The sequence below is a fragment of the Melanerpes formicivorus genome, unplaced genomic scaffold, assembly GCF_026170545.1.
Source record: "Melanerpes formicivorus ecotype bairdi unplaced genomic scaffold, bMelFor1.0.p_v2 SCAF_93, whole genome shotgun sequence".
In the NCBI taxonomy this organism is placed as follows: domain Eukaryota; kingdom Metazoa; phylum Chordata; class Aves; order Piciformes; family Picidae; genus Melanerpes; species Melanerpes formicivorus.
In genome coordinates this window covers 1,419,854-1,446,125 of record NW_027142445.1, presented here as the reverse complement: position 1 = coordinate 1,446,125, position 26,272 = coordinate 1,419,854, and the positions used below count along the sequence as shown (strand labels likewise).

The window sequence follows — 26,272 nt, the reverse complement described above, 5'->3', positions numbered from 1 at the left end:
GCGCGTGCGGCAGCAGCACGGTCTCGCCTCAGCCAGAGCAAGGGACGGGTGGGGAAGAGCGGCCTGCCGCGGGGGGCTCCCCGCTACAGCCCCCGCCTAGGCCGCGCCCGCCGCCGCCGCCAGCGTCATGTACAGCCCGGAGCTCTGTGCGCGGCGGAGACCGGGCAAGGGCGGCCCGAGCCGCTGTGCCCCACGGGGCGGCTGTCCCCGAGGAGCCCCCCGAGGCTACCAGTCTCCGCCACGGTCACCCAGCCCGAGCAACACTTCCTACGTGCCCGGGGCCCGGCCCGGCGCCTGAGGCACACGCCACAGCGGAAGCACTGCTAATCGCTTGCAAATGTAGATGTAACCATGTAGAGCTTTAGGCCTCCTCTGTGAGCCTGGGAGAGTTGATTTAATTCACAAGTCTACAGCATCTCAGAGAGACACTGAGCTTTAAACTTATTTTGAAAGCTCCTTCTGAAGGCCACAGACAGACAGTCACTGGGTGCTGATGCATACAGAAAAGGGAGTTACTGGGCTGCTGAAATACACTGGGGGGTTCCACAAATGTGCATTTATAGCTGAATGTCTCTATAAATATGTCATAGACTCAGGGTTATCAATAAGCTAATGATTTGGTTATGAAATCAGTTTCGTGGTGATTAGTGGACTGAAATCACAAGGGCAGGAGTTTTAAAGTTCACATGATACTCAAAACTTTCAATGAGGAAACACAAGCCAGTTTGCAAGTTTCCTCTGTAACAGAATGTAGTGTTAACCTCTCTGCTAAGGTTGGAACTAGCTTTAAATACTCTATGAAACATGCCATGATAAATGTTTATATAGCATAAAATGATAAACATTAAACTCTGCATCCTAGAAGACACTAGGTGTAACTTTTCTCCAGACAATGGAAGAAGTGCTGACCAGAGATGCCTGTCACTGGCTGCAGATCTCACAAGTGGAACTAACTAGATGCAGAAGGAGCTCTCACTCTTCCCCTCCCTCTGCTCTCATCAGAAGGCTCCCCTACCCTGACTGGCACTCTAACTACTTAGCTTATGCTAGTTTTAGCCTTCCATCTTTTTCTGATATTGACTTGAAGCCTGTCATTTGTTCCAGCTGCAATTGCATCTGCTGAAGTTAAGGGGCTAAGAAACATGCCAAGGTCCACCCAAGTAGAACCTATCATTTCTACAGAAAGTATTTCAAAGTCTCCCAAGTTAATGTTAGAACACATTCTAGATGCACAGTTTGTCCAGGGAGATGAGTCGGACAACTCTCACTCACGTTTGTGGAGCTAGGGGTTAAGAAGAAGTTGTACTGCAGCATTCTTCCTTAGGTTATCTACAACATAGAATATTACCACAGGAACTATTTTCTAGAACAACACACAAATCCCTAATGAAACTGCATTTATGACATAACCTCAATAAAACAAGTTACTAATGCTTGTTCACATATCACAGCTGTCAAAAGAGAGAGAGTTCATATTACATTTGAGACATAGAGTGCTGAGTTGTACAGAAGTAGTGTACACAGCATGTGCCAAACCACAGCTTGATTATTAGCAGCTTTTAACAATGCAAGAGAGAGAAATCTCAACTTCTCCATCTCTCTTCTCTTTTAAAGGAGCATTAGCAAGAACCCGACTCACTTCCGGAACCACATGCGCCAAGCTGCTGCATTTTGGCGCTTAGGGAGATACTCCGAAGCTGCAAGGTATGGTGGTGCTTGTGGATTTCTAATGGTTTCTCTACATCCCTTTCATTCCAGCTCTCAGTAGTAAAGACAGCATCTTATATCCAGGCTTGTCCAAAATCAGTGGGAGCTCTGCGTTGGCTTTGTGTATACGATCTCACATGCAGCAGAGCTCCAATCCTCCCAGTTGCTGTAACAGGAATCATTCCAATGATGTCCCTAGCTGCAGTTTAGGCTAATGCCTGTAGGAGCATTTACTTGTTCTTGGGCACAGGACTGAGCCCTGATCAGATTCCAGGGGTGCTCTGGGGTTAAAAGCTACATGCACACAAGCATCTGCCACTCCCTGATTTCCCCATAACCCTGGGCAGAAGCTCAGGCGTGCTCCAAGGTTGGGGGGAGAGGGAGGAATAACAGTTTAAAACAACCAAAGCAAGCCCCACCAAGCCCCACAATCTCAGGGTACACTGTGGTATGCTGCAAAATATAGCCTGTGTGCAGCTGATGAGATTGCTGGTGTGAGCGGGAACTGCTGGCAGAAGAAAGTCTGCAAGCTCTGCTTGTATGCCTGCATTAATGCTGCCAAAATCTTTAAGGTTCATCATGCAGCAGAAGTTTGTAACTACTTAAAATGCTTAAATGAAAGAAATGCAGGAGGAAATGCAACGGTGACTTATCACCACCACTACTACACTAACATTAGACACTCACAAAGGACTGTTCAGCCGAAGACCACAAGGTACATCGCAAAACAGTTCACAAATCATTAGCTAACCAATGGCAGAACAGTCAGTGTGAATTAGGCAAGAGACTGAGAGGGTCACTTTGCTCATCATTTAAGATGGATGCTAGTGGTAGAGCTCTGGAGCTATTAAAATAGCAGCAAAACAGTTTGCACAGGGAGAGGAAGACGACTGTATCCAAGCAGAGTTGCAGAGAGGATTTGGGAAGATGAACTTCAATTTTCTGTGCTGGACTTCAGCCAAAAACTTCAGGACAAGCACTTCTTCTGCAGGACATACATTGAGATTGTGTCAAAGGAATCCCCACTAGTTTACAGATATCAGGTCAGGGAGAAGAAATCGGTTCCTCGAGGCACAGAAACAGCTTTTCTGTATTTCTTTAGAAATATGATTTCAGATAAACCTGAAATATTCCACTTGACCATAACCCCACCCACTTTCCAAAACCAAACTGGTCTGAATTAAGAAAATGAAACATTTCATTGAAGAACAGGGAAGTGGTGTGGTATTTCCCAGATCTCCTTTTACATCTCACTGATAACAGTCTCTCATTTATCCTGGTGGTGTGTTGATTGACATAGAAATTGTCACCTGCTGAATAATCATCAACAGTTGAGGTGCACTGATCAGACAGACAGTTTAGAGCTGTGGTAGGAGAATGTGTGACAGGGAGGGAATTCTGCCTAGGATTTCAAACCCCAAAACCCACCACTTTCCCCAACAGCTGAAGTGATATGAGTGGAACGGCGTCACTGTCCCTGGAGGTGTTCAAGGAGGGGACTGGATGTGGGACTTGGTGCCATGGTCTAGTAGTCATGAAGTCTTGGGTGACAGGTTGGAGTTGATGACCTTTGAGGTCTTTTCCAACCTTGTTGATTCTATGAATTGGTTTGGGTGCTGGGGTGGGCAGGATGGGTAAGGAAGACTTTCTTCTTGAAGCCAGGCTGAAGATTGTTGTTTTAAATAATCTCAGTAATACAGGGTTTGTTTTTTTACAATACATTGATATTTCCTAAGCAGCAATACATATGAATGCCTATACTTGAGAAGACAGTATGGAGCAAGGGGATGTTCATAAATATGAATCCCCCCCAAAAAAAACAAAACACCAGTGGTTGGTGTTCCTGCAGATAAGCAATCAGTGCATTTACTCCAGCAGCAGGCAAGAGGGAACTGCCTCAGCCTTTTTTTCCCCACACTGAGTAGCTTTCAGGAAACTAGATGATTTTAAATGAGATTATGTATTTTGTAGAGCAGAGGAACATTCTGACAGACTGAATCCAGAGTGGTTCCAAAAGCAGTGACTACAGCAGTATTCAGAGTTGAGCCTAGTTTAACATAGTGTTACAGCAACTGTGCAGAGCTGCTTCTGCAGAGTGTGTTAAACTGAGCTTAGCGCTACTTCTGTCAGCTCACTGGAGTCACTGCTCTTAGTCAAAGCCCACTGATGGTGCAGAATGTACTCTGCTCAGTGCAGACAGACCATGGCACACAGATGTTCAGCTGCAGTTTATAGAAATACAAACTTGTCATTTGTTTACATTTTGTTAAAATGACTTTAAGCCATCATTTATTTCTGCTTGCTTTTTGCCCAAGCCCTGCCCGGCCCCGCGCGGCTCCTCCGTGGCGGCCAGGCCCGCGCGGGCACGGGGCAGGGCCCCGCCTCCGACGGCAGACGCAGTGACGGGGGCCGGCGCGCTGCCCGGGGCAAGGGAAGGAACGGGATCCATTGCGGGCCCTCACACATGCAAAGGGGCTGAGAACCTCTGCTGCTCTTGTGACCCTCTCTCTCTCTCTCTCTGTCTCTCTCCAGTGTACCACTCTGAAAGGAGTGTTTCACAAATTGGATCTAGGAAACGAGCTCTGACAAGTGCTGGGATCAACCACAGTCCAAAAGAGGGTCCACGTGGCCTGTTACTTAATTTGACATCCACACATGATGTTAGTCCCTATCTACAATGACCGGCCCTTAGTTCTGTGCCACACACTTTAGTCTTTAGAGTCAAGACTGCCCCAGTGTCAAACAGGAGCTGGCTCAGACAGGGCCATGGCAGAGGCAAAAGAAAGCCTTCAGGAATGTTTTCTTCCACAGCCCCTACCAGAATTAAATCCAAACATCGACACTAGAAGGTTATCTCCCAGACTTGGGAGCATGAGGTCCAAAGAGCACAACAGGCACCAACTAGAGCCCAGATCAAGCACAGAGCACATACCTCTGGAAGCTGCATGGCACCACTGTTGTGAGCAGTTCATTCCAGCATCCCATCTCTTGCCAGTCAGCTCAGCTGGGAAGCTAACACAGGCACTGGGGCCTCCCACACCTCCTGGGTTTTCTTATCACAGGCTTGTGTGGCTGCAGCGAATGATTTCGTTGTCCCCAGGCTGTTAGTGTCAGCAGCTGTCAGGCAGCAAAAGCTACCTTGGACTCATTTCTTACAAGTCCTAAGCATGCCTGGAGATAGGCTGAGAGAGACGCTGGTGTGCTCCTGGCCTCCACGTATAGAAATCTATCTTACTGTTCTGCACCACCAAGTGGCCAGATGGAGCAGGTACAGCAAGACATCTTTGGATCCAGGCTGACTACGTTACCCCAGATGGGTTTGGCTATCTTGTGGAAGTTTGTACTGGCCCTGACTAGCAACTAGGAAAAATAGTCTTTGAATATTAAGCCTCATGTTTTGAAAGAAGGAAGTCGTATGTTCTCTGGCATCTGCTAAAGGTGTGTCCGAAGGTTATCAGAAGTACTTCATCTCTCCTGTCTGATAGAGCTCTTTGATGGGCTGCACACCTGAAACTTGGGCATGTTTTAAGTACTTTGAATTAATAACTCAGAACTGGTGGATAGCTCTGTAAATATGAGGCCAGTAGTTTTGAATATCAGTGAAGTGGTTGTGTCAGAGTAGGAACAGACTGCACATATCTAAGGGAAGATTTAGTTCCTGTTTGTAACAATATGTTACCCCCTGATACTGGGCCTGCTTTGGAATGTTTATTGTTAAATCCATGTATTTTTGGTTATATCTCATTAAGAGAATAGTACAGCCTTGGAAAGTACATTCTGAAAGGGTATCACAACAGGATTGGGATTACTGTTTGTGAGACACTTTTAACTAGGGGGAAATTTCAAATTCAATTAACAGTAATGTCAAAGCACAATTAATATATAGGCAATGATAAGGGGAACATGCAGAAGTACACAGTGATAGCACTACATCAACAAATAAACTTTTGGTGCTAGTAATTAGGTACACAAGATTATTATATGTTTAATTGACTAGAGTGACAATTTGGAATTCCATCTAGTCACATTTAATTGGATTTGGAATCTCTAGAGGAAAGGAAACGGAGAGCAGTGTGGAGAGGCAGCCATAAAAGCAAACTGATGTTCTAAAGTCTGTTAAAACTCTGCATTAATGTCCATTGCACAACAGTTTTTTAGTATCCCTCAGTCTAGAAAGAGTAATGCAATGAGTGTCACAGACAGTGGGAGTGCTAAAGCATACTCCATTATGTAGCAAGACAGCTGATTACTTTCCGTTTGGGGACTTTTTATTTATGAGATATAGTTTAATCAAAGGTGAACTGTGTCTGAGTTTGCCACAGACAAGTGATGTTCTCAGACTGCACGCTACAGGGTGTTTACATGTTGCTGCTGTGATAGCAGAAATGTATATCAGACACTTCACTCACAAATACTGTAAAGCATAAAAAAAAAGAAAAGCTAAAGTATTCTGTTCCAGTCATTAAATATTTGCTGAGAGTGAAAGGTGATAAAGCTGTTAAAAGAAAATACAGGGCTGTGTGTTCACAGATAGTTTTGCTAACTAAAACATGTTTACTAATGCTTGTCTTAAAGTTGGACAAAGACTGAGAGTTATGTGTAATCTTTTGACACAAACCTCCTGTTACACTCTTTTACTATCACCTGCTTTGCATTTTGCTGTATCCATTCTTCTCTCCCCACACACTCATTTATTCTGCTTTTGTCACCAGGAGCGCCATGATTGCCGACTACATGTACTGGCTGATGGGAGGCACCAGGAAGCGCACAAGCAAGTACATCAGATACTATTGGCAGGTAAAAAATTGCTAGCTCAATGAGGAAGGAGGTGCCTATCTCATTATTAAGACCAAAATGAAGGAGTACTGCTTAAAAGAGTGCCAACAAAGGTACCTCTTGGGCATGTCAATCAACAGGACACCAGACAGCACTACCGTATTTATCATGAAGGAGATTTTCTTGGACTAATTTTAAGGGCAAAATTCAAGGTTGTTAACCCTTGGCTCATACTTCAATTTTATGGACTGCTATAAAATTTAATTCTGTATACTGTAGAGTCCCCTAAGCTATTTTTTGGTGATGTCTTCCTACCTCAGTGACACTTTCCTTTTGCAATTTTCATGGTACTAATCCTCTGACACCTTTCCAAGCTCTTCAGCCGGAAGGGGAGGACAAAAATGACTGTAACAAATGGTCTCAGAGGAACCTAAAGTGTTCTGTGAAGGATGGCTAGGCAAGACCACATTGTACAAAGACTACTTATGAGGGGACTAGACCATTGACTTCAATGAGACAGGTCTCTTGAGTGATACTTACATGAGATGGCTGTTCAGCCACATCAGCACAAATGTAAGCTTAAGGGTACCCCCTTCTGCCGAGGAGAGCTCTTAGAAACTTGGAGGTGAATAGATGCTTGATCCTTTGCTGGGAGATGCTTATTGCTGCAGGAACTTATGGCTGCCAGTGGTGTCCCAGCCTTAACCCCCCAGTTTCAATGAGAGCAAAGTCCATTTCAGAGAGAGTGCAACATTTGGGCCACAGGCCCAATGGAAGACCCTTCTGCCTTCCAGCATGGACCTTGCTACCAGGTGCTCCTTGTCCAGATGAGGAATTAATGATACTAGGAACAGTCTATGTCCCTTGTGATAAAATTTCTCAGGGTGCATGCATGGCAGTCTATCCCAGTATCTGCTCAAAACAATTACAGTGTTTTGGTGCTATTTCTGCACACCCCATACCAATAATCAGGATGGAAATCAACTGCTGTGAGACCCTGTCAGAGGACCTGTTGTCTAAAGCCATTAAAGAGAAGGACACAGATACATAACAAATTGGCACACTCAACCCTCCATTCCAGGTTGGTGGGAGCAGATGTCAGCTAAACAAGCAACCCACAGAGGCACAGTGTGTCTTGGATAATTTTGCATAAGTGGAGGCTAGACTGGAGAACCAAAGTGAGGACTTGTCAATAAAACACCGAGCTAGTCCCATAATGATACCTTCTGTGAATCACTTCAGTGTATAAGGCCATCTGGAAGGTTGATACACCCTGTTAAAAACTAGTATCTTTTCCTCCCATGCTTTTCTGACCATCTCTGGTAACTTTGTGTTGGCATTGCCACTATTAGCCATGTCTACACATTTGCCAACATACAGCAATGAAACCTTAGAGTTCCCCCAAAAGGACAGCCCTTGTCAAGGGCACAAGGCTTTATTAGCAACAGATGTAGCTAAAGCAGTGCTGAACGTAGTCTTACCCAGACCCCAGCACAGGAGAAAATGAGCTCCACCTCACTCACTCTGACTGATAAGAGTACCTAGCAAGACTGTTTCCAGGCTGGTAGCTCATCCTGGCAGTTCCAGCACCGGTTCATTGGGGTCCACTGAGTGTGAACTTCACCTCTCCACATAAAAGCAGCACAATGCATCATTTGAGTCATGTTTAAGGGATGAGAAGGTTCATAAGCTTCGTGTTGCCCTCTGCACAGGAGTGAATGTTACTCTTAATGCAAATAGGGTTTAAATGCAATATTTTAAGACTAATATTCCCTATAGGCATAGTGTCTGATTCATGCCAACCCAAGGGGTAATAGGAATGCTTAGCATTGTTTAACAAGCTCCCAAGGACCGAATAAAACCCTCCTGTGAAAGATGTGACCTTCAGAGAACGTGGAATCACTTTTTTCTTTTCATCTAAAAGATAATGTATCTAATACTTTGCTCCTCATTGAAGACATAGGCTTGCTGCACTGAAGACTGTTTACAAATGTGCTTTCTCCATTAAATGCATTTTCTGACTATAGATAGGGAGTGCTTTCTGGAAGTAATTTAAATTCCCCTCTAATTAATATTCAAGACCAAAATATGTTATCTCTACATGACTGTGCAATTATTAAAGGGAAAATATCATCTGTGAAAGTAAGTATTCTTTTCTTAAAAACACCCTGGCCAGTGAGTGACATGAAATGTATGATCCCTTTGCCTTTTCCTTAGGCTATGATTGAAGAAGCCATCACTGCCGAGACCTCTTATACAGTCATGTACACACCACTGGAGACAGAAGGAAAGGAGAAAGACATAAACAAGATCCAGCGCGCCTTTGCTAAAAGGAACCCTGAGTACTTGCAGCACCAGTATACAGGTAACAGGTTCACCTGTTCAGAAGCACTGGGGAGGGTTAGGCTGGATGTTAGGAAGAAGTTCCTCATAGAAAGGGTGATTGGCCATTGGAATGGGCTGCCCAGGGCAGTGGTGGAGTCACCATCTCTGGAGGTGTTTAGGAAGAGACTGGATGGGGTGCTTGGTGCCATAGTTTGGTTGATTAGATAGTGTTGGATGATAGGTTGGACTTGATGATCTCAAAGGTCTTTTCCAACCTGGTTAATTCTATTCTATTCTGTATGCCCTGTGTGTCTGTGGCTGACTTCCAAAGAGTTGGAGAGAGTCTGGAGCTTGAAATCCAGGCATTTCTAACCTTCTGGAGGACGGGTAGTTAACTACTGGGATTTGCTCTCTAAGCGTACATGGTTTAGGTAATCAATTCAGTCCTTAGGAGAAGTACAGACTTCACACTATAAAGATGATTTTTTATCCAGGGAGCCTCATGTTCCCATTGTTGGATTTCATTGTTGCAACTAATCTTTTGTTCAAAGGTAGATTTGCATTGTATTGTGGTGACAGTGAGATCCAAGGTGATGCCAATCTCTGTAGACTTCCATCAGTTACCAATGGTCATCCCTGCATCACAGCCTTACTGCACAAAAATATCCTCTTTTCTACAAACATAAGGGACTGAGCACCAGCTTTGAGAGCATCTCAGCTGCAAGGATGGAAATAGATAGCCAGGTTCCCTTTAGCCCATTAAAGACAAGTAGGATCCTAGGATCCAGAGCAAACAAGGGTGTTGCAGAGCCTGTTGTCATCCGGTAGCATGAACTCAAACAGCATCTCCTGGAGCAGACACTGAAATTCTGATGACTACAGCCATGTTTCAAGAGAAATGGAAATGATACTTTGGCAAAAGAGAGGCAGGGGGATAAAAGGCATTGCTTACTACCATTAACTTGGAACATGGTTGACCCTGGTAACACCTGGCTTTGAGTTGGTGATTGAGAAACACAAAGGGAAAAATGCATTTCTCAGGTCGAATTCTGGCAAGCCTCTGTCTTCATCACATAAACTAGATGTGCATCTCACCCTGCCAGCAGGGTGGTCTAAAGGGTTGAGATGCCACCCACTTCTTGCCAAGAGTTACATACTCAGGTCAGAGATGGTGGCTTAGTTGTTGCCCCTCTACTGAACTCATTCTACAGATCCATAAGACTTCCAAAAGTACACACATTGCATCCTTGGGAAGGAGAAGAAAAACTGTTTGAAAACCACAAATAGGCATTAGGGAAGCAAGCATTATAAACAAACACTTAACACAAGTAAACTTCTTTGGTTCATTTTGCTGTAGGAAACTGTCATGATTGTCAAGTTGCAGATCACCCATGTATTTAGTTTCTGGCAGTAGCTTTGGGGTTGTTTGAAGAGGGAAAATGGGGACTTGTTTCACACAGGGGTTGTAAAATCCCACTCTCCCATTTACTTGCTTAGGTGACTGTGGAGAATTTCCTGGGACAAAAGTATTGGCATTAAAAGGAGCATAAAATAAAGCTCCCCAAACCTGATTTTTAGAAAGATAAATCCATATTTCACATACAACTCTGAATTTACAACAAGGGTGAGACTTTCAGGAGCACATAAGCAGCAAAAGGGGCATGGTGTGCACTGAAACCCAGTTGGTCTTCATAAATTACTGAATGACTCTGAAAGCATCGCCAGTCACTTTCATACTCCTCCCAATAAGGGAAAGGAAGAAGGGGGAGAAGGAGTGAGAGATAAAACAACCCAGTCCTATATTCCATTACTCAATTATAAAACAGACTGAATAGAGCAGGTTGAGGGATCACTGAATTTTCTAGGAATGAAATGGGATAGAAACCCAAGATAAAACACTCTGTCTATCAGGGGGTTGAGAGCACAGTGCTGTGGAGAGCCTTATGCAGTTGGGACTGCTTCCAGATGACCTCCTTTCTGTCCTGGAAACTCTCAGAGCAGAGGTGGCTCTTTGTCTTAGACCTGATGCTGAGATAACTGTTGTCAGTGTTAGGTGAAGTCAACCGAAGCAGTAGGGGTTACTGATCTACTCAGATATGACCTTAAAATCACACTGCCCCTGAACAAGCAATCCCTCGTCAGGAGTTTAGCACATGGTTGGTGGGGTACCGCTGAACTTTCAACCTGCAGGTCTGCATCTCACCTAGGTGAAATTAAAAATGTAAGATAAGCCCCATTTTAGCAGTGGGTGTGAGACACCAGGCATCTCACAACCAGGTGGTTTGAAATAACCTTCCTGTTCTGTAACAATCATCTGCCCAATTCTAGCCCAAGCTCTGCTAGAGTGTAAGGACTGAATCGATTTCAGAGCTTCCCTTATTGCTGAGGAAAAGGAGCAGATACACATTTAAATCCAAGTGTACAATGCAGTTTGTTGCAAAATTGAGAATCCATCAGAGGCAGAATATGCTGCAAGGGAAATATCAGGTCCACTCTCTTTAATTTATATAGGGGTAAGTCCAGAGAGCTCTGAGCAGGGTTCTTCATTTGTCACTGGGATCACACAGCCAGGCATCTTAAAAGCAGAGCACACTGAAAACAGAGCACTCCTTTGTGAGAAGTGACACTGACATTCAATCTAGGTTTATTTTTTTGTGTGGGAGGGAGGAAAGGACTGGTCTGGTTCCCTAAGCAAAGGTGAAGTAGACAATTGTTCTGAGTATCTGTCCTCACTGAGGTCAGGGCGGTCCGACTCAGCTGATCCACAGGGTTTTTGGCAACAGCAGTCACAGACTCTGGACAAGGCACAGCACAGGCTGTCAGATGCCAGCTGAGTGGGTCAGAAAAGACACCCAGGAAGCCTAGGGGGCTGTGGTGGTGATGGTAAAAGCACAAATCTGTAGGAAGTCAAACTTCACAAATTCAGGGGACAATGAACCAGCAGTTAAAAGACCAGAATGTTGTATTACTGAAGTGTTTTTAATGCTTTGGATGATCAGCATTGAAAAATTCATAAAGAGAAGAAACTCATTTTTTCTTATGGATCTGTGAAATTTAAGGCATTGATCTAAAAGGTTGCAAAGTCTGGAATTTCCAAACCCAGTTCTAGCTGGATGGGTTGGTTTAGGCATCTTTGTTGTGGCAAGCTTTCTGGATTACATCTCGCTCCTCCTTAGAGTTCCTTTTTCCCTTCAAATTAAGTAACTTCTCTTACAACTGAAAAGAAATAGAACAGTGGAAATTATTGTCATTTCCCTCTTCCAGATCCTGAGGCATTTCACATCTTGCCACAGTCAGCTAAGTGGCCATCTGAACCTCCTGGGCTGCACTTGCTGACAATGGGTTTCAAAAGCAAAGGCATTGGCAGACGCGTGGAAAAGTGGACACGAAGAAGACTGTCACTGCTCTCAGGTACTCCAACTTGCTTAAGAGCTGGCATAGCTCAGAGGTGTCCTCCATGATCCTTGCTAAATGAGGGGGCTAGGGGGGTCCTCATGTCCCATGTCTCTGGGCCAGCAGCCTTGACTGTCCAGACAGCTCTCCCCATCATCCTCTCTCCCCCTCCAGTTTACCCATCACCTTGCTAGATCCATCATGGCAAACATATCTGAATGAACACAGTTTATGGGCTTGTGATTCTTGCCATCCTGAAGAAACTTTTGGAAAAGCTCTTTCAAGTGTAGGAAATAATAGCTGGCACTAATGCCTGACATTATGAGCTGCCCAGGGAGGTGGTGGAGTCACCATCCCTGGAAGTGGTTTTAAAAAAGACTGGATGAGACACTTGATGCCATGGCTTAGCTGAGTAGATGGTGTTAGGTAACAGATTGGACTTGATGATCTCAAAGGTCTTTTCCAACCTAGTTAATGATGTGATTCTGTGATTTCATTTCCTAGACCAGAAAGCACTTTTCAATACTCTCAAGGGCAAAGAGGCAGAGAGATATTGGAAAATCATTGGGCAAAAGGTCATGTCAGCAACGGATTTCATAAGAAGCACCAAGTTAATTGTGAGTATAAACCTCAGTTTCTGGGGTGCAGTGTGTGTGGTGGCAGAAGCCAGTGCGTGTGTGAACCATGTGTACTTTTGGGTGGGTGATTCATTCTGCACATGTTCCTTCTCTGTCCAGAAGTGCTCAGTGAATTCATTAGGTAGAGTTCCAATGGATTTTAGATACTTTTAAAAGTAGCTCTAATTATTTAACCATGTACCCAGTGTGTTTGAGATCACTTTGCAAGCAATGTTCTCAAATCTTTATGGCCTCTGATATTAAATCCCTACTTCACATAACCACCAAAGCTACTCACTAGATATAATACCCGAAGTACACTACACACACCACCAGAATCTCCTTCAAGAGTTAATAATTGCTGTTTGAAGCATTTCTAGTTATTTAGATTCTGATCCCTGTGTAGTGAAGTATGTGACATAACCTTCCAATCTGTCACAACCATATTGAAGGTCTATTGGTTAATTCTGCTCCATACTTCCTGCAATAATGTACACAGCTTTTTAGCACCGTGGCTTTTGATTAGCACAAAAGGTCAAAACTCAAATTTGCATGTAGGCTAGACTGTTTTAATGCAATTCTTGAATGATTCTCCTGAAAATAAGTGGAAGAAGCCTCTCCTCCCCAGATTGTAAATGCTAATGCTAACATTTTTTCCCTAGCAATAACAGTTCTTTGGTTTTCTGTGTGTTGAAGGAATCAGCCATTTCCTCCTCAGAGGTGTCTTAGCAAATCACAGGATTTATATTCTTAGGTTTTGATAGCAGACAGGAGGTTGACAAAAACTGCTACTTAGCAACCCCTAGCAAGGGAGAAACATTAGCTAGATATTTGGGGAAGCTCTGTCTCCTTTCCTCTCAGAGAGCAGCTGCTGAAACAACAGGAAGTGCTTGAACTCACATCCTTAGTGGGAGGTAAAGGTGCTTAGAGTGTCACTGCAATGGACTCTCCTCAAGCATCTGCATCAAAGTGAGGCAGGTGAAGCTGGTTGAGGGCAGACAACCCCGAGGGAACATGCAGCTCCTTCTTTCCAGCTCTTTCCTTAAAACATGTGCTGTTGGCTTTGGATGACCAAAAGCCCATTCTTGATGTTCAGGCTGATAGCAGTGGCATCTTTGGGAAGGTGAAGTATCTGGTATTGCTGTGTGCACTTTGAACATTTAAGAAGCTAGAAGTATGACCTGACCATGGGTTGGGTACAGAATAAAACCCTGGTCTTTCTAAAAGCTCTGGCAAAACTCATTTCTGGAAAAAACAAAACAAAAACAAACAACAAAGATCAGGTTTGGGACCACCCTAAGAATCTGAAGGTGTGTAAGACCTGACAAGATCTCTATGCAGTTCCTGAGGGAACTGGCAGATGAAGTTGCTAAGCCACTTTCCATCATATTTGAAAAGTCAGTGAAGTACCCAGGGACTGAAAAAGGAAAAAACAGAACCCCCATTTTCAAAAAGGTTAAAAGAAAAGAACAGGCAGGGAGCCACAGGCCAGTCAGCCTCACCTCTGTGTGTCTTTAGGGTCTCTTCCAGCCCAAACCATTCTATGATTCTATGGTTAATGTGTTACTATATATCTAACCAGGATGCAGCTATGCCTCCACATCCTGAATTTGTTGATTCCTTTGCTACCAACTCATTGACAATGAAGTCTCCATTTAAATTTGCTCTTTACTTAACCTTCCCTCTGCCTACACGAGTTTGTTTCATCTTCATATGATTGCTTGGCCCCTTTGTTATGGTTTGGTTTGTTTACTGCAGCTTAGTAGCCTCTTGAATTCTGCTGTAGTTCATGTAATTCTCACCATGTGGTTCAGCTCCCTGCAGAATTTTTCTCCTGCCAGCAGCAGTTCTTTACTTTCTCTTTCTGCATTTTTCATTGTCACTGAAACGCCACCTCTGACAATGTTCAGCCTCCTCTAATCCCTTCCAAAAAAGTCTGCTGTGGGTTATTGATTTATTGACTTTCACCCTACTATATACTTAACTAGCATTGCTCTGTCCACAGAGTGCACGTTGGCACAGATGCCCAATTTGCTTCCCATAGCTACGTAGCATGCCCTCATATTTTTCTGGGCAGTCAAGCAGAGAAACAATTGTTTTCTTTTGGCCTTTACTTTCTTCATGGTTGGAGAAGCCCCCAACAGACACAGGGTGATGAGAGAGGATTTTTCCCTGCTTTCTTAGCTGATAACTCAATATACTCATTTCTTAGTGCTTGCACTGAAAGGTTTGGGGCTGATTTCAAGAATAGCGAAGAAAAACCTTTTGCTGCACCTAAAATGTTGTGAGCCTATTTCATGTTGATCAGAGCTCTCTTTCTCTTTCAGTAACTGATTGCTTCTTCTTTTAATGCACACAGCTCTACCTGGGGACACAGCTCTCTGGCTTTCAAACACTGATGATCAGGTGGAGATGGGGCTCCATTTTGTTCCTTGCTTTAGTGCCATGCTAACTAGACTGTGTCAGACATACAATTTCACGTATCAGAGATCACAGAAATCCTTTTTTCCTGCTGATGTCTCCTACTAATACTAAGTCAGGTCCTCAGAAAAGGACTCTTCAAGTGATAAAACTAGTTTGTAAGAAGGTTGTCCCAGTCTCCCTTCTTAGAGGTGGCTCAACAGTAATTCATGAGAAGGGAGGCTTGGCAGGCCTCTCCTGGCCCCTCAAGTCAAGTAACATGTTATTATCCACCTTTGTGTCACCCAATATCCTAGTCATAAATGGAGTAAAGTCCATCTAAGAACTAGTTGGGCTTTCTGCCTGCTCTCAGTTTGGTGAAACACACTGTAGACCTTCAGCCTGAATTGTCAGAAGCTTAATTGCCAGCCTACTCTTATTCCTACCTATTTATACACCATGGCCCTTCTGTTAGCATTGTCTTTTATCTCTTTTTCCCTTTTCAGTTGCTTGCTCTCTTTGGACTTGAGCCCTGCATTATGTTTATTGAGAGGAATAATATGCTCTTGGCATTTTCATTAATAGACTAATCAAACAACACTTCTCTCCAAAGAGGTATCTCCTACCGTGCTGGCTTCTCTGCTCCATGATGCTTGGGTTGAAATTAACCTCTCCAAACACAGCTGACTGGAGCTATCAGCAATACTCCAGAGAACTGCTGACCAGAGGTCTTTTTCCTGTGCAGTGCCTGATTCTCTCCTTTAGCTGATGGAAACACCAGTTCAGCTATTTCTTTTTTGGTTATATTCATGTCTGGAACTCCCAGATTCTAGCTTCATTTCTGCCATCAGTCTCTAGTGCATGGTCTTTCCTTTCACACCATTTTACAATTCTAGTAGATATTATATTCATTAACTGTACCATGAGTATTTGTAGTTTCTCTAGAGTTTAGTTTTCTTCTATTATATAGATATAAAAGAGGAACAGCATTGTTATTGAATCCTTAGACTTGATACAAGAGCTATGTTGATAGTCATTTTGGTAACACTTGATCCTTGCCTAGTACAAATTTCTGCACAGTCAAGTGCCAGTGGCATCCTGGCCTGCATCAGAAATAGTGTGGCCAGCAGGAGCAGGGAAGTCAATCTGCCCCTGTACTCAGCATGGGTTAGGCCACACCTTGAGTCCTGTGTCCAGTTCTGGCCTCCTCATTTTAAGAAGGACACTGAGACACTTGAAGGTGTCCAGAGAAGGGCAACGAGGCTGGGAAGAGGCCTTGAACACAAGCCCTGTGAGGAGAGGCTGAGGGAGCTGGGGTTGTTTAGCCTGGAGAAGAGGAGGCTCAGGGGTGACCTTCTTGTTCTCTACAACTACCTGAAGGGAGGTTGTAGCCAGCAGGGGGTTGATCTCTTCTCCCAGGCAGTCAGCACCAGAATTAAGAGGACACAGTCTCAAGCTGTGCCAGGGGAAGTTTAAGCTTGAGGTGAGGAGAAAGTTCTTGACAGAAAGAGTAATTGGCCATGGGAATGTGCCTGCATGGAATGGAATGGAATGGAATGGAATGGAATGGAATGGAATAGAATAGAATAGAATAGAATAGAATAGAATGGAATAGAATAGAATAGAATAGAATAGAATGGAATGGAATGGAATGGAATGGAATGGAATGGAATGGAATGGAATGGAATGGAATGGAATAGAATTAACCAGGTTGGAAGAGACCTTTGAGATCATCAAGTCCAACCTACTATCCAACACCATCTAATCAACTAAACCATGGCACCAAGCACCACATCAAGTCTCTTCCTAAACACCTCCAGTGATGCTGACTCCACCACCTAAAGCAAATAAAAGGTAAGGATTTAACAAAAGAGATGGAGCAGAGCAGCCTTTTTCAAAGCCTGACATTTTGCTCAGCTGTTCTGTTCAAGTAACAACTGGAAAAAAATCCCATGGCTTCCCTCCCACCCTTTCCCCCTTTTAGATCAACCTTAGTTAACAATTAATTCAATATAATAGTAAAGAGTTCAATAGGAAAACCAAATGAGCAGCTTCCCAAAAGTAATTGCTGATTTGGCTGCGGTCCTATTCCTTTTATGGCTGTTCTTCAGTAGATCACTGATTAAAGATAAGTAAGTATCAGTGAAAATAATAGTTATCTGCCTGAACACAGTTTACATCTGCAGAGAGGCAAATCTAGCAGGTTCCTGATCTGTTAACTTCCTAGACATAACCACAATTTCTATGTCTAGATCACTACAGCAATAGTATGTAAATGGATTCAAATGCTCTCATGCTTATCTATGCTCATAGTGAAGGCATGGCTTTGCATATATATTTTAGTATGATGTATCAAATAATCAATTGGCTGAAGACAAGAGAAACTGGGACAGTAGTAAAGAGGAATCATGTAAGGTCCAGCAAAGCAAGGTAGCCAAATGCTGTCAGTGTGAGTGTTGGCACCGCAGTGGTAGGTAGATGAAGAGGAGAAATATTCTAGAAGAAAGGAGAGGCAGGGGGAAGGGGAGGTACACTCTGGCAGTTAGAAGATGCACAGAGAAGCAAGTTGCTTCTACAGTCATGTCTGCAGGCACTTGGCTGAGTCTCTCTGTTCACATGCTTCAAATTTGCCATGTGCCTAGCTGCCTGGAGGATCAGAGACCACCTCTGCAGATTTTAGTCCCCTGAGGTTATGTATTGGAACACTATGGATTTGCCTAGTCTGCAAACAAACCATGAGCTGACACACTGCACTGTCTCCTCAGCCTCTTGGCTGAAACTTTCAAAGCAATCCATAAAAGTCAGGTAATATTGAACAGAGGGGATTATGGAAAAGCCATTTCCAACTGAAACAATTGCATTCCTGTTTGTTCTCTCCTGTCTCCCCTTCACATCTATTATGACTATGTATTTATTTTTCTGGTGCTGCTAGAGAGATTGTGGCGAGAAAGTATTTTTGTTTCCCCCCTCTAGAAATTGTCAGCAGCTTTATCTTAAAGGTGCTGAATGCCATATTGTGTGTAGTATTACTAGCACAAATATTTGTGTGATGATAAGCCTCAAGGCATTAGGGACTCAAGGGATGATTGTGTTTTCCATGACTCTCTTCTAACTGACTTGCGTTTGTGACCAAACAGGACAAGCGCTGCCCATGCTCACGGGCAGTAGAGAAGCTGCAGCAGGCCAGCCTCTTTGGCCGCATGCAGCACCTCGAGGAACAGGCCCAGCTGCTTGAGCAAGTGATGGCTGAGGCAGCCACCATCCCCTACCTGCAGGACCTCAGTCAGGAGGATACCCAACTGGTAAGTATTTATTTCTTCACCCTGGTTTTGGCTTTCGGAGGCAGGGAGCCAGGGAAGGGATGGGGCAGAACACTGTGCTGCAGTTTGCTCTGGAAGTCATTTTTCCAATGTGCAGACCTGAAGTAGTTTTAAAATCCTCCTGCAGTGCCTTGTCAGAGGAGGTGCTAATCACCTGCAAGGATGATTTGCATTGAACCAGCATGACTCACCTGTAGGCATATTTTTAAAACCTCTTCTTTTCCCCAAACGTCCCCAAGTCAGTCTGTAAGAATGATTGCAATTATTCAGATCATGCTACTTTAGGATAGCTAACATCAGAAGCCACCTGCAGCAAACAGGCCAAATCTAGACAAAGCTGAGGAGAGGAGGGGAAGGAGAGGAGAGATTTTCTTTCCTGGCTCTGTCTACAACATACTCCCTGTCTCTGAATAAACCCATCTACCTGCTATGCCTTTGTTTTCCCTTTGTAAAACAAAGGCAATGATGCTAGCAGGGCTGTTGCAAGACTAAAGTCATTAATAGCTTGCCAGTATATCAATCAGCTGCAATCAGAAAGTCCTGTATGGCTCTTCTTCCACCAGGCTGCTGGGTTTTCAGCTGGGGCAGGGAGGGAGGAAGCTCATGTACATGCAAATTCGAAGCATTCCAGACAGAAAAAAAAGTCCCTCGGCAGTCCCTGCATTTAAATGCAGTCCAATTGGTGTGATCCAACTTCAGCTCACCCAAAACTCTTGGTTTTCCTCAAGCTGGTCCCTTGACATTTGTTTGCAGTCCTGCAAAGCTCCTAAGCTCTGCAGAACGAAAGCTTCACAGCAGCTTGCTTTAGGGAATGCGAGCAGTGGCCTGCAACTGCAGGAGGTGGTTGCCAGACTTTGAAGTCTGGGCTCGAGATAAGGGGAAAGGACACTGCAGAGAAACTGTGTTATTAAAAGACATTCTCCTTTTGATGCACATTTTCTAGTATTAAACTTCAGCAGGTCTACATTTCAAGGCTGGCTAAAGGGTCTTGAGTTACTGGTCCATATTTCAGTGGTAGGTTTTTCTCCAGGGTACAATAGTTTCAGTACATCTCACATAAGGCACAAGGCTATGACACCGCTGCCTGTATCTTGTCATGTAGTAATCATAAGCCTGACCTCCCTGGAAAGAGTTTTTGGAGGCTCTAGGCCACCCAAGACAAAGGTCTTCAGTCTCTTAAGGGTAGGACTGGGCAGAACAAGAGTCTGTGCTGGGAGGTTTGAGTGACAGATTGTAAATCTTTCAACAAAACACATAGGTATTGTTTACTGAGCCCAAGAGAGAAAATGGCTTTTAAAAGAATAAATGCAAACAATCTCCACCAGTTACCCCACCCAGAGCATCAAAAGGTATTAATTCAGCATGCATTTCTTTGTCTTAGTCCTGTCATCCTCTTCTGAAACACCTCTTTAGTCTCTGTGTGCAATGGAGGCTCAGGTTCTTTGGTAGCTGGAATATTTTAGGAACTTCAGGAGTCAGAGGGTTAAGGCACATGACTGCAATCATGAACTTGCAGAGGGACTTCACCAGGGAGGGATTAAGGGGCTTTACCTTTCCCAGTGGCACCAGCCTGCACGGCACAGGCTGCTCTTAACGCCAGCAGGGACTCTGTCCCTACCACATTCCAACTGCAGCAAGCACAAAACATTGCTGCTTGTTGGATCTACACACCCAAACCATCCAGGGAGCAAGTGAAAGATTCTCACTTGTTCAGCCTACCTGTTACTCTCCTCATTTAAGTGGGGTCTAGGCAGGATGAAACATTTGCAGCACTGGGATACACTGATGGGATTCACTGTATCTCAAAGGATGCCACAGAGGCAGCCCCACCATCTCCATAAGGTCAGAATCACAACACCCATGCTTACTCCATGAGCAGCATTTCTAAGAGATAGCTAAATCCTTCCATGAAGCAAACGGAGGTGGCCAAATTCTCATCTCACTTGTGCTAATGAAAATGTAAAGTAATTCCTCTGAGGTGATTCTGACTTTACATTGGTAAAACAGAGATCAGACTTTATGACCAAGCAAGGCACTTAAATTGTGTGAGCTAGAAAATGCTAAAGAAGCCAAATGTTTATTATCACCTACAGTATAAGCTGTATAAAGTTTAAAACCCACTGAATGTAGAGTGGTGCAATCCTCCCTGATACAGCAAGGATCCCAAAGGCATTTCAGTTATAAACTCTGCTGGTGTAAATGTCTTTCTCTGACTAGATAGAGTCCTAATCTATGGCACAGAAAACTGAGGCCTTTTAAAATCAGTATTTATTCACAAAGCCTGGGGAAGTAAAGATTTCAGTTAGCTTGAACAATTGGATTTAAGTGGGGGGAAAACCCTGAAGAAAAATCTTTCCCAGGTTTACGCTTTCGATACCAACATATTCGTACATGGTAAATCCAGAGGAAAGCTTGTTAAGAAAGCAGAAATCTTTCTCACTTTCAAATCAAATGAGGACAAGATCTATTTTTTTTCAAGGCAGTGTTTCTCCTTGGAGGGGATTTTCCAACAAAGGTCAGCTTTGAGAGAATTACTGTGCTTTGCCAGCTGCCCGCTCTTGTAGCGTTCACGTTTTGGCTGCCAACAGAGCTGGCGAAAAAATTTGGGTGATTCCAATTAAACCCAGAGCACAGGTTGGGCACTTTTCACTGGCATGTATCCATATCAGTGAAACTTCAAATGGAAAGGTCTTTTTTTTCTTTAGCTCCTTGGCCAAAGCTGTGAAACCTCCAGCCTGAATGGGCTGTGGGAGCAGCCCCTTTGGAGGTGACATATTCATGTCCTGCTCCCTGCTGCGGTGGGTGTTGTGCCAGCAGATCTTCAGACAGAATCACTCCAAGGAAAGCAATGGAGAAATCCTCTCCTTCCCCTGACCAGTTCCTCCTCTGCCTGGTTTGACACAGAATCTGTGCTTTGCCTGTTCTGCCCTTAATACCCTTAATCTCTGGGCTGTGTCTGTTCTGGATTCATAGATGGAGATTATCTGTCAGAAAAGTGTTGTGATGGAAAATTTCTGACAAATCTCTCTTGACTCCTTTTGCACTAAAGTCAGAGGCAGAAATCTGCAGGTTTGGTTTTTTATGAATACTGATTCATGACTTTTTAAAAAAAAGGTTTTTATCAATTAGGAATAGAATAGAATAGAATAGAATAGAATAGAATAGAATAGAATAGAATAGAATAGAATAGAATAGAATAGAATAGAATAGAATAGAGCAGACCAGGTTGGAATAGATCTTTGAGACCATCAAGTCCAACCTATCATCCAACGCTATCTAATCAACTAAACCATGGCAACAAGCACCCCATCCAGTCTCTTCCTAAACACCTCCAGTGCTGGTGACTGCACCACCTCCCTGGGCAGCCCATTCCAATGGCAAATCACTCTTTCTATGAAGAATTTCTTCCTAACATCCAGCCAATAAGATTCACTTTACTGGTTGCACAAGCACAGAAGGCAGGCTGGCACCAACCACAGCAGATTGATTTAGAGATTCCAAAGAAGACTCCTGCATCCTTTATCTAGTGTTGGGACACATAGAATTTGAGCTTCAAAAACCTAAATGCAAAGGTAAACTCAAGGAAATACAGATCTGCTCCGTGAAGCTCAAGGCAGTGGTTTTGCATCTTGCACAGATGAGTGCATTTGTCACTTTAGGGACTCATCTTAGACTGCTGCCCATCTAGGGACAGCAAGAAGAGACAATTTCTCTATCAATGCTTTTGCTTATACTGTCCAATTACTTGTAATGAGTAACAAATTCGGGAAGAGATTCCAAAACTATCATCTGGGTTCCCTTTAACCAGCTAAATGTTTTGGAATAGACCTTCTAGAGCACAGCTACAGGCATTAAAGACAAGTTTCTCCTAGTTACTTCTTAAAACACTGAGACTGATGGCTGCTTGCAGGAGGATATGCTGGACCTGACCCTTGGCTTTCTGATAGTGAATTAAGAGCAACTGAAACATTTTCAAGTGTTTGGGAAGGGTGCAGGGTGAGGCAATGCTATGACTGACCTGGAAGGGTACTGGAGTGAGGAAATGGTACAGATGACCTGAATTTTAGCCTTCCTTCTAACACTGAGGACTGATTAGCAAGGATTTTCCTACAGCTTCTTTTTGCAGTTTACACTAGAAATAGGCAGCCTTGTTTTTATGCTCTGTTTTGCTGCATTATGGGGAAAAGGGATGGTTTGCCAAAGAAAAAGGATAGTAAAAGCAAGCAAAATGAGCTAGATACTTCCAGCTACGGTCAAAGCATCTCAGCTTTAGTGTTGTCCTCTTGTGAGGTTTTACATGCTGCTTTAAATTATGATACATTAGCCTTGGGAGAAAATACTGAAAAGCATTCCTGTACAACACAGAATATCCCAGACAGCTAAAGAATGAAATATGGACCCTTTGTTCTTTACAAGCCAAGCCTTCCTTTCCAAAGTATAAACATTTACTGCATTAAAAACATATAGGCTGAAATACAGAATTTCCAGAGGATTTTTTCCCCCCATTGTTAAGTATTTTCTCTCCACAATAACACAGTCATGGCTGAAGCAAAGATGAGGTGGCAGTGCTCATTGTGTAACAGATGAGTAATAAAATCATCAGTGTACAAATGATTTTTTAATGAGGTTTTAATCTGTGTATTTAGAGAAGTTATTTGGGTGTGAATTCCACAGTGATCATTTTTATCTTGGTACCGCAGCTGGAGTTGCTGATGGCAGAGGCCACGGACACCTTCAGAGGAAACACTGATACCCAACGTGTGTGGAAGGAAATTCAGAAGGTAACAACTTGCAGCAAAGGGTAGAAGAGTATATTGTTCCTTGGGGAGTAAATGTCCCCCTGAGTCCTATCTGTTCAAAAGGTAGAAAAGAAAGCAGGTGCCATTTGAAAGCTGACTGTGTGCCTCCAACTCTGTTAGAGCTCAGGCACCAGCCACAGATAGATACTTACTATTTGCTTTAGCATCTAGGGTTGATCTTTGTTCATATTAATAGTCTCCTGTGGTTATCCAACACAAAAGATATCCCCAGCCTCAAAGGCTGAATTTGTGGTTGATAATCATATTTCTCTTCCACCTTTATCATAGGGACTATTGTGCTAATTGCAGGGAGAGGGGGAGTTGTTAGGGAATAAAATTCAATCCAACAAGTGAAGTCTCTTAGTAGAGCTCAGATGAGGCTTTGGTGCTGAGAGAGGTAAAAGACATGCAAATGCCTTTCTGGAGTCTCTGCACAGCAGCTGGGCAATTGACTTCTTAAAGGATTTGTGAAGCATAGGGCATCTTGTTTTGGTTCTCTATGCTGGTGAATCTGGCTCCACCTAATGAAGAGTGGGGCAGGCTGGGATGCAATAGCAGTGTTAGGTTTGGACAAAGTCTTCCAAACCAGAATGAATCACAGCTCTGGGCACTCACACCACCGACATTCAGCTGCTGGAGAGGAAAGGGGTAGCAACGCACCCCCAGCAAGGGATAATGGTACTCATGGTCCAAGGCCTTGGCCTTACCCTGTGTCTTATGGCTCCATCAGATCCAGAATGACACACACTCACTCGGAGTTGTGGCTGCAGTGGGAGGCTGGAGAATAGAAAGGGCTTGAGTTCTTGCACTGGTGGGACTTGAAATTGTCCCTCTTTGGGATTTCGGTTTGACAGAGAGATACTGAAAACCCAAATCCCAGCTGCACTAAGTCAGTGTAACTAGGATGGGTATGTCTGACAGAAGTCACAGAGGTTCAGGGTCAAGGTGCTTTCAGAGTCCCTGTTTCCAAGTTATTTGAATGAAATTTCCAGAAGGCATCTCCTCTGAGAGAAAGTCTGAGCAGGTGTATTGCCTCAGCTAGCTGTGAGATCAGTGGCTCTTAATAAAGTTTGCCAAGTACAGGATGTACAGAAAGTAACCAAAACCTAAGTGCACAAAGTTATAGACAAAAGAGCATTTCAGCTCTTTCAAATGCTCATGAGGGAAGGGCAGGATAAATATTCACACCTCTTTTACATTGCCCAGGATAGTCTCTAAATCTCTCACACCTGCCTACAGATCGTATGAGAATCTTTTGCACCACAAACACTACATAGGATATGAATGAGAGATATTTATACAATTACCTAAATATTTCCTGCCAGATAGAGCAAACATTGATAACCAGATGAATGCAAAAAGCTCCCCCCAGTTTCAACAGTGGCTAATATTTCATTGTAAATTCAGTAGAACAAAGTGTTTTCTTTTGGTGCATTTGCATGGATTCATTTCTCTAGATACTTTCAATGTAGTCTTGATAGATATCAAGGCTAATAGCATTTAAAAATGGACAGAATCTCTGCAGAATTAAATAGTTGGGACTAAAAGTTACTGAAATGCATTGAAATCTACACTCTTCTGTTGCACAATTTGGGGCTTCAAAATTTGTTGGCATTCTGAACATAGTTTTGCCTTTCAGACAACCATTTGAGCTGAGGCATCCTGTTCCCAACAGCACTCCCTTTTGTTTCATAATAGAATTGTAGTCTTATGATTATTATATCAGAGCAAAGAAATGAAAACTATCATCAAATATTTCTTTTGTACTTTACTTTTTTCCCCAACATTTAATTTCAGCACAGTCAGCATGTTCTTAGGAACAAAGGCTTTTTAAATAGAGGAGACAGGAAAACACTCAGGGAGTTTTGGGGTTTCTCTGTTGGATTTCTTGTTGGTTTGCATTGTGGGTTTTGGTGGTTTTTAATCAGCTGTAATTAAGAATGTCACACTGGGTTCAAGAGCTCTAACACAGTACTAAAGAGGATTAAATCTGATGATTCAAAACTGATGTGGTGTGGATTACCACATGTCCCTTGTGCTAGAACCACTGGTTCCTAATTTGTTCTCTTTCTGGGGCTGTGATGCAGATCCGTGCTTCATGAATGCCTGGAGCCATTGTGAAAAAGGAAAGCAAAGGATGGGAAAGGAACAGGAATTTGCTGGATCAGGGGTGGAAGTCTCATGTGTAACATCTAAGGTGTAATGAAGTCAGAAAAGTGCAGGTGCAAAAGGAAAATAGTATTAGTGGCCCCGATGCAGGCAAACTGAGAGTGAAGGAAACAAGAGCAACCAGATGGAAATGCAATTGTCCATCCAGGACAGCTTATTTTTAGTCCCAGTTAGTTTGGAAAGAAATTAATTGCCAAAATGTTTGAAGCTTCACTAGAGAGAAGGGACGAGCTTCTGACACCACTTCTTTCTAATTGCAGATTGGAGTCATTGAAGGCTATTTACATGAAGTGGAAGAAAATTACATCAAAAACAAAGCCAGGACAGAAAGAAGAAAGAAGAGTCAACGTGTACAGCAAACTCAAGAGACCGGGAAATATTAAAGAAAAAACCCTTCCCACTTTAGGTTCCCCTGCCCCCCCATAGGATATAGTTAGGATATTGGTATAGAGTTATTAAGATGATTCCCACCATAGGTAGTAGGTAGATAGGTTAAGAAGAAACCCCTTCCCACTTTAGGTTCCCCCACCCCGATAGGATGTATTTAGGAAGTTAGTATAGAGTTATTAAGAGGATTTCCACCATAGGTATTAGGTAGATAGGTTAAGAAAAAAACCCTTCCCACTTTAGGTTCCCCTCCCCGCCTCCTCCCCTTAGGATATAGTTAGGAAGTTACTTTGCTTGTCATTAGTTTGAACTGGTTGGAATAAATGTTTTGGTAAGGTTTATTTGTCTTGTTTCTTTAACTAGGAACACCCTGGCAGGA

At 43.4% G+C, this 26,272-nt stretch overlaps 1 protein-coding gene across 3 annotated transcripts; it reads left to right on the top strand.

Moving 5' to 3' along the window:
- The first annotated feature begins 703 nt into the window (after positions 1-703).
- Positions 704-26,272, top strand: LOC137455206 (spermatogenesis-associated protein 16-like). 3 transcript variants are annotated; one of them, XM_068165816.1, is made up of 8 exons: positions 704-1,704; positions 6,420-6,504; positions 8,701-8,848; positions 12,073-12,219; positions 12,706-12,818; positions 18,356-18,520; positions 23,239-23,319; positions 25,767-26,272. In XM_068165816.1, exons 1-8 carry the CDS (start codon positions 1,652-1,654, stop codon positions 25,887-25,889), a joined length of 915 nt encoding a protein of 304 aa, XP_068021917.1. In that variant the 5' UTR covers positions 704-1,651; the 3' UTR covers positions 25,890-26,272. The 3 variants fall into 3 exon arrangements, with proteins under 3 accessions (XP_068021917.1, XP_068021919.1, XP_068021918.1); XM_068165817.1 differs by lacking the exon at positions 704-1,704 and adding an exon at positions 4,413-5,145; XM_068165818.1 differs by lacking the exon at positions 23,239-23,319.

Coding starts and splice junctions, on each gene's coding strand:
- LOC137455206 (XM_068165816.1), top strand. CDS start 1,652: ATGCGCCAAGCTGCTGCATTTTGGCGCTTAGGGAGATACTCCGAAGCT. Junction 8,849..12,072: donor CTTGCAGCACCAGTATACAG/GTAACAGGTTCA, acceptor TCCCTCTTCCAG/ATCCTGAGGCATTTCACATC. Junction 23,320..25,766: donor TGTGGAAGGAAATTCAGAAG/GTAACAACTTGC, acceptor TTCTAATTGCAG/ATTGGAGTCATTGAAGGCTA.